Source organism: Cyprinodon variegatus, unplaced genomic scaffold, assembly GCF_000732505.1.
Source record: "Cyprinodon variegatus isolate N-32 unplaced genomic scaffold, C_variegatus-1.0 Scaffold18, whole genome shotgun sequence".
Taxonomy (NCBI): Eukaryota; Metazoa; Chordata; class Actinopteri; order Cyprinodontiformes; family Cyprinodontidae; genus Cyprinodon; species Cyprinodon variegatus.
Genome location: NW_015150471.1, coordinates 539439 through 547935, shown reverse-complemented (window position 1 = coordinate 547935; position 8497 = coordinate 539439). Strand labels below are relative to the sequence as shown.

Below are 8497 nucleotides of genomic sequence, written 5' to 3'. Positions count from 1 at the left end.
TTTTGACACCACTGCTTATGGTACGTCAGCATTCATAACATGTAGGCCAATCACTGTCCCCCAGACATCCGCGGTTCTAGTTTTTTATATTTATATCTTTTAAAAACAAAGCGGCGCTTTTATGACATCATCTGCACGCGCCGGCTACCATTCATTCTTCCTGTCCGCTGAACTGCTGCTAGTTTTACTCACATGCCTGGAAGATGTCTAGTGCTACTACCACAGATGATCTCGCTCTCGAAATGGAATTAGGATTCAGATTAGCTAGAATGAATAGAAGAGGTAGAGCGTAGCCGCCTGTGGCCCGGGCTGCCTGTCACAGCTCCAGTCCGGCGTACAGATGACGTCATACACAAGCAGCTTTGTTAAAAAAAAAAATAGATATAAAAGATATAACCGCAGATGTCTGGGGGGACAGTGATTGGCCTACATGTTATGAATGCTGGCGTACCATAAAGAATAAATTATGAACAATCTAGTTTGTTCCTTCAACTCGTTGCCCATAGGAAGACGTTACTTGGATATGACAAAACAGAATATCTACAGAAAAGCTCCAAATGACACAAAACTAATATGGGTGAGTAGAACATGATGTAATAACGTAAAACCAAGGGGCCAATGTACAAAAAAAAGGTGTTCCCCTTTAATTCATTATGCTTTATATGATTAAAGTTGTTTTTATTATATCTTTTTTCTTTTTCTCCTGGATCCAAAGTGTTTAAATGGTAAAACATAAAATGCTGATATACAAGATGAATAAATAAAAATTTTAAATACAGGAAGACATTTAAAAGATGCATTATTCTTTTCAATTCATTGAACCATCTAAAGTTCTTTATATTGTGTTTGGGTAATGCTCCCTCTAATAGGTTGTTCTTCTTTTTGCTGCAGAGTTCCATGGTTTAGAGGACTGGATGCTGCAGCGCTCCCTGCAGGCTTTACAGGCGGAAGGAAAAGCAGAGATCATCACCATGGATGATGGAAAAGGCGTCAAGTTTTTCTGAAGCGGTGCTGGAATCAAACTGAACACTCCAGCCGGGAAGCAAGGCGAATCTTTAGGATGTGTCTGTGTGAGGTTGGATGGGTCGCGCCTGGATGCCCAGCCTGGCAGATGCTGGTTCTTTAGCTCTTGTTGTAGTTGCCTTTCGATTCACAGCCTCTCTTTCTGGAAGAGAACCATTGTTGTTTATGGAGGGAAAAAGAGCATCTGAGGTAACACTGTGTTTCTAAAGTTATCACAGGTGACATTTGTTGCCATTTAAACATGCAATGAGTATCAGGGGACTAAACACTATCTTGTCTTGGTATTTTATGGGAATTCTCCACAAGCTGTAACTCGATTCCTTCATTTAGATTTTAAAAGCAACTAGTTCGATCTCCATTTTCTCTGTCAACAAGTTTACTGCGTATGATTAGCTCTGGACGTCGGCTCGGCTGTTGTTCCTCCCTTCCCAGCTGGACTTCCCAAAGAAATACCACAACATGAGGCTAAAGGGACTTTTTTATTTTATTTCCTGAATTAATGCTTCCAGAGGAGGAACACTGCAGGCGCGAGGCAATCCTAGCTCGATCGACTTTACTTTGTATACTGATTGCTCTGATCCTGTTGTTGTACTGTAGCTTCTTGTGACGCACTTGTTGTCTTTTCCTCTGTCTTTTTTCATATTCTTCAGGAGAATAAATTAAGAATTTGTTAACATTGCCTCATTCTCTCAGTTTTTCTTTAAATCTGAATCATCTAAAAAGCTCAAGAGATGTGGTGTCTTGCAAAGACGCACAAACTGAAGCTGGGCACAGAAAGGTTCAACCAGAGAAGCAGATGTCTGAAGTTTCGATGGGTTAACATGTTGACAGGAACATTAAACATTCCCCCATTACTGAAGGAAAGTCAAAAGAAGTCTTTGCACATCAGAGTCATCCATCTTGTGCAGAGGTTCCTAAACTTCCATGACCCAAACTATTTCCTGAGCAGCAAACAATTTTAATAATCTATAAAACATCAGTATATCTGTAATAAAAACAGATATACAAAAAAAACTTTTCTTTAAGTGATGTTTCTGTATCTTTAAATATGCTTCATTATCATATTTGTTGTTTGGTTTAATTACTGTAGAGAATATCAAGACCTCTACTTGTTTATCTGTGACCCCAATTGGTGCCTCGACCCCCATTTTGGGAATCAATTATCTAGTTGACACAACAAAACAAGAAAGCAGGTGTTCTGGTTAGATTAAGCCAAACTCATTCTGTCTGGCTGCATGAAAAAAGGAGCCTAGGCGGAAGTTTAACTGAAGAAACTCATTGCTCTCCTACATCTACCTGAGACACAGCCAATCAGCTATAAACCTCACATCCACGAAAGCCAATCGGCATCCAAAGTTCATCTTAAAAGGCCTCCGATCCCCGCTTGTCTGCTCCTGTGCGCCGGCGGCAGATGCGCTGTGTGACTTCATTCAAATGACCGCGTTTTAACCCTCCTCCACCATCGTAGCTAAAGCTTCATCAGGGTGTCATTCCTCCCGGAATCTTACTGAATTCCCTCTCTCATTTCAACCGGTCCGGCAGAAGACCACCATGTTGGGCCTGGTTCTGCCAGAGGTTTCTTCCGTACGGGGAGTTTTTCCTTTCCACTGTAGCTTCATGCTTGCTAATCTTGTATAGGTTCTCTCAACCTGTGTTATCCAAACTGAACTTCCATCTTCCAGGTCCCTGAGTCAAGCTCTAGTATCAGCCCAGTCAGTCCACTGGATCTCCCCATAAAGCTCAGCAGACCGTCTCACTAACCAGCAGTCTACAGACTGACCAACTTCATCTATCTCCACTCCACCACCAGTTTCAAGCCGGGAGGGAAACAGCCCTATTCTTTACTCCTGTTCATACTTATCTATCAAAATTAAGCGCTATGTTTCCTGCCAAGGTCTAAGCGCCAAAGACCAAGTAATTGGTCAATACATTTTTCCTAATTATCTTTTCTGTTTGTGTGAATTTTTCAGATTGAAATGTACAAAACTGTGCACATCATCTTAAACCTACCTTCAATTAAAAAAAAAAAAACAAAAAAACATGGCAGTGGCTGTATCATGTTGTGTCAAGCAGATAAAAAAAAAAAGCTCAATGGCGCTGATAAATAAAAGGGAAGCTGGCAGAAGGGGCTTATTTGTCATCACTGAAAGACTTCCAGATGGATTAACAGTGAAAGATTGTTCTATAAATGGAGTAAAAGGGGCCGACATATGCATGCCGCACCTTTCAGATTTCTATTCCCACAAGTTTCATTAAAGCTAATTATTTTCCACTTCAGCTATACCTTACTTTTATGCACTGGAAAAACAATTTAGAAATAAGTAAAACTTTCTTAAATTAAATGTATTTACCCTTAATTTGAGTAGGTAAATGAGGTTGTTTGCCAATAGAATGAGTATTTTTACTCCTAAAATAAGATAATTGGATAATATGCACTTGAAATAAGAACATGCAATTGTGTTTTGTTATTTTAAATGTAAATTGTCTTGTTCCATTGGCAAAATGTCTCTTTTACCTCCTCAAACCAAGAAAAAATTTTCAGAAAAATGACTTAGTAAGATTTCAATTTTTTTTGTGTGTTGGTCTTTTATGTAAATCTTAAGTCTTTCTGTTTTGTTTTAGCTTTTTTAATATACATTTCCACTCATTAGCAGTTCAGAATATAATAATTTATTTGATTAGGTCTGATTTGAATAATACCTCATCTACTTTAGCCAGACCTTTGGGCTGTAAGCTTTGTATTTCCTCAGTATGTTGTAGAAAATGTCGTCATGGTTAGATGTAAAAAAAAAAAATAGAAAATATATTGGAATCAGGAGCATTGGAAGCATTAAGAATAAAAAGGGACTATTCAAAACTTCCCTACAATCCTGTAAATGCCACAGGCTGAGACGTGCAGAGTAAATCCTCCATGATGGAGCTCTCTGTGTCTGCAGCTGCGTTGAATGACAGCATGTTGGATGGCCTGCTCACATCATGTGCTGTGAGGATGATACGGCTCCAGGGAGTCGTGTATATGTGTGTATTTCTGTGTTTGCTGATAAAACCATGTAGTGTTCTTGTTACACAGGTGGAGCCCAGTATGGCCTTGCTGATAGTGGTTTCCTGTTACAGAAACTCCAGCTGCTCCACCGTCCTGTAGCTCCCCCTGCAGGCAGACCTAGAATTGCTCTCCTCTCCTTTCCATCATGGTTGCTTATCTCTCTTTCAGGCTGAGAAAAAATTAGGTCAGACTGAAAGTAAAAGAAATTCAACACTTAAATCCACCTGAACTGAATTAGAAACACAAACATCGAACGCGTTCAAAGTTAACCAAATACATTTTATTTTATGACACTTTAAGAATAAAATTAGTTTTCTGTACTGTAGTACAATGAATATTTCAACAATTATAAGACAGTTGTTAGATTTCACCTGCGCCTTTTGTAATGTTATTACCACAAATTGTTTTTTTTATGTGTTTTATTTTTGAATTCTTTACAGATCAGAATAAAAAGTAAGAAGTTTAGTCTCTAATTTCTAAAATCTAAATTGTACCTGTAATTATTTCTACATCAACTAAAAAACAGATAGATAGATAGATTTTTTTTCCTTTTTAAATCGTCATATTATTACATTTTCACATTATTTATTTCACAATTTCCCCCCCATAAAACAAATAGTCGCATTTTAATGATCTTCTGTAACTTTGGAAGCAGTTGCTCCCTCCGGATGGATCTCTGCGCGTCAGAGGCTGCGGTGGGCGGAGTTGGAGCGATCAGGACGCACGGCCCACTGGAGCATTGTTGATATTGGCTGCTCCGTCCTCTCACAGGAGGTTATGTCTTCAGGTCTCTGGGAAGAGCAGAGGTTTAATTAGAGAAAAAGGAAGAGCTAACAGAGACTTCAATTATGCGTTAACTTTACGCACGAGTTTCATGGGTTACGCATTTTTACGCAAAAGTAAGTATCCTTTTAATGCATGGAGTTTAGTTTTTATTTTTATTAGTCGGAAATGTTGAATCTCTTCCCATATCTTGTGATTCGCAGTGATTCTGCAGTTTTTTCCAAATGTGTCTAATGTCGTTTCCACCTTTAGGCTCTAAAATTGGAAAGCCTTGAAGCGCCACAATGTCTCACGCACAGGTTGAGATCCCAGGACGCGGCTTCCCAGGCCTCTCAGTGGACATGACGGACGACTGCTTATCCCGCACGGTCCTCAGGACGCATGGCTTGAACGCGCGGAGGAACTCCTACTGCCTGCAAAAAATCACCATGGACATTGATTCCCCTCTTTACAGCAGCGCCCTCTCCAAAGCCCTGTCCTGGTCAGCGGAAAACATCCTGACGCTCGCGGAGTCCAGAGTAGAGGAGGAAAAAGCGGACGAGTCTCCAAAGCAGCTGTCTCCCGTCTCCAGTCAGGACGCAGGCACCGATGCGCCCTCGGGGAGCCAGGAGCCCAACGCCGCGGGGTCCACCGGAGGAAACTGGCCCTCTGAACGCAGAGCCAAAGCTCACGAAGCGAGCTCGGACTCTGATAACGAGCTCCAGCACCGACAGAACAAGGTGCTGTCCCGCATCACCTTTGAAACGCAGTGGGAGCAGGAGGAGAGGGAGGATGTGGAAACCAAAGCAGTGGCAACCTCACCTGATGGACGATATCTCAAATTCAACATAGAGATCGGGAGAGGTTCCTTCAAGACCGTGTATAAAGGTTTGGACACGGAAACAACAGTGGAGGTGGCATGGTGTGAGCTACAGGTAGGTGCGCCTAAAGCTCCTCATAGTTGCATTATCTTTGCATAAAGTCAAGGATTAACATAACATTTTGCATTGTCTGATGTATTATTTATAGACTTTAGTGGAATTGCTGCATCTTTTGCACAAATATTGTTTAAGAAATTATAGCAGCTACAAACTTTAGTGTTTTTTACTTTGAACTGATCAACAGAAAGGAAGGAAAAGGGAAATGAATTAGTAAATCTCTCCACTGGAAGATCAATAAAGTTAATCAATCAATGAAAGAAACATATATAGACATATAGATCTTATAAATCAGTGAAAACCGTGCAAAGTCATCTTCTGCTGCAGTAACATCTAAAAGTTTTTTGGATGTATAACTCTAAAAGCGATGCACTTCTATAAATAAGGTTTTTTATTTCCATTTTCATTCTACAAAAAAGTAAAAACTCAGTCAGATTGAATGAGTAGCATCAGTTTAGAGTCTTAGAGCAGCTTATCGATTAAATTCAAGTCTTTATGTTAATTTGAAAATTAAAAAACATGAGTATGTTTAAACTAAAGCATTAATTTTTCTGGCTGTGAGACTCGATCTCAAGTTTTGCAGCTGCATCTAACAGTTTTCTTCCAAGTTTAACCTTGGCTTAGGCTCAAACATATTCTCATTAACCTTAACCTGTCACCCTACCCTTACTAGTGCATTTGATGTGTCAAAACGTTAAATATTGGTTTCATATGAGCAGAAAACTGTCAAAAATATCTTCCTTCTCGCTGTTCTTCCATAAATGTATTTTTGTGAAGTTCTTTAGTTATAGTTTTCCTTGTCAACACCTGAGCTGTGGATTTCTGCAATTCTTCTTCAGAGTCACAAAAAGGCTCTTGGTTGTTTTTCTGAACTTTAGTGGAACAGTCGTATCAGGGTAGGTTTGCAGTTTTGGCATTTTCCTTCTTTTCCAATGGACTGAATAAAAAAAATCTGTTGGATTCACCAAGTTTACACTATTACTTTAAAAGCCAACCCTGCTTGTCATCATCGTCACCCTGAGCTGTCTGAGGCCAGAAACAGAATGGCTGCATTTACTGTGACTAAAACCTGAACCCATGGGTGACTTCAGAGAGCAAATGGTTCTACAGAACTTCATACATTGAAATAAAATATGCATCATTTTACTTGCACTTAGCAACTATGCTGCTTTGTTTTGGTGCATCATATGCAATTCTCTTAAAGTTGACTGAATATGTAGTTAAGTGACAAAATGTACAAAGTGCAAATATTCCTACTAGACTCTGAGACTCTCCCTGTTTTACGGCTCACCCTGCTCTAATTCCTGCTTCGGTGGCCTGGTCCTAATGTGAAGCAGCTAATCTGGTGTGTGTTATTCTTTACTGACCTTGTGTTTGTTAAAGTCGAAGCATGACATGGTAACCTGGGTGATCCTGTTAACAGTCAGTTCCACTCTTTGTACCATTATCCCCTCCTCTTCCTCTCTAATCCCATTTTATCATTATAACCCTGTCGCCTTGGTTCTGCAAGAACCACATGGGCAACATTTTATATGCAGCTCTGATGATCTGTCAGGCATTCTTTGGATGTGAAAAATGAACCATTCGCCACGCTTCCATCTTGTTTGGTGACACTTTGTTGTGTTTTTAGGTTTTTTAAGCTCCTGTAACATGCTCACAAAAAGTAGGACACAACCTGAGACGGTAGGCTGCAGTAAAAGTGTAGAGGTGTCAGAGTTTGGCATGCTGGAATCAAAACAGCCTGGGTAACAGCTGCCTCTCCTGCTTACAGGGTGAGATAGCACAATGGTGGATTTAGAGATTTAAGCCTTAACTCCACCCTTAACATTTGCCTTTGTGCATGACCTGGATCAGTGTCGACGTCTGGGAGACGTGTGATCCTCTGTTAGTACGACCACTGAGTTAACTGCATGCTTTCAACTCTTCTTTCTCTTGTGAGAAGAGGAGCTAAAAGTTATGTTGGATTATCAAAGATGCGTAGAGATGGGCTTTGCATGTTTATTCCGTAGAAGTTTGCTCAGGTGCAAAATATGAGAGAGGTAAATCTTTAATAAAGGTCCAAGCAGCAATTGGGAACATCCTCACCAAGATCCTACCAATTTGGAGGTGTGTTTAGGGTCATTGTCCTGTTGTAAGATGAAATTGGCTCCAATCAAGCGCTGTCCACTGGGTATGGCATGGCGTTGCAAAATGGAGTGATAGCCTTTCTTATTCAGAATCCCTTTCACCCTGTACAAATCTCCCACCTTACCGGCACAAAAGCAACCCCAGACCATCACATTACCTCCACCATGCTTAACAGATGGCGTCAGGCATTCTTCCAGCATCTTTTCATTTGTTCTGCGTCTCACAAACGTTCTCCTTTGTGATCCAAACACCTCAAACTTGAATTCATACGTCCACAACACTTTTTTCCAGTCTTCCTCTGTCCAATATCTTTGTTCTTTTGCCCAGCTTAATCTTTTTCTTTTATTGGCCAGTCTCAGATATGGCTTTTTCTTTGCCACTCTACTCTGAAGTCGAAATAGAAACTCTAATGTACTTATCTTCTTGCTCAGTTGTGCAACACGGCCTCCCACTTCTTTTTCTACTCTGGTTAGAGCCTGTTTTTGCTGTCCTTTGAAGGGAGTAGTGCACACCGTTGTAGGAAATCTTCAGTTTCTTAGCAATTTCTCACATGGAATAGCCTTCATTTCTAAGAACAAGAAAAGACTGTCGAGTTTCAAATGAA

At 40.3% G+C, this 8497-nt stretch overlaps 2 protein-coding genes across 2 annotated transcripts in view; both read left to right on the top strand.

Moving 5' to 3' along the window:
* vps25 (vacuolar protein sorting 25 homolog (S. cerevisiae)) overlaps positions 1 to 1690 on the top strand; it is a 15504-nt gene extending 13814 nt beyond the window's left edge. Inside the window, exon 6 of the mRNA XM_015387403.1 lies at positions 892 to 1690. Coding sequence (XP_015242889.1) covers positions 892 to 1004 — 113 coding nt within the window. The 3' untranslated portion in view covers positions 1005 to 1690. The remainder of the gene's footprint in view (positions 1 to 891) is intronic.
* A 3000-nt stretch (positions 1691 to 4690) lies between these two features.
* wnk4 (WNK lysine deficient protein kinase 4) overlaps positions 4691 to 8497 on the top strand; it is an 87586-nt gene continuing 83779 nt past the window's right edge. Inside the window, exons 1-2 of the mRNA XM_015388037.1 lie at positions 4691 to 4965; positions 5102 to 5763. Coding sequence (XP_015243523.1) covers positions 5134 to 5763 — 630 coding nt within the window. The 5' untranslated portion in view covers positions 4691 to 4965; positions 5102 to 5133. The remainder of the gene's footprint in view (positions 4966 to 5101; positions 5764 to 8497) is intronic.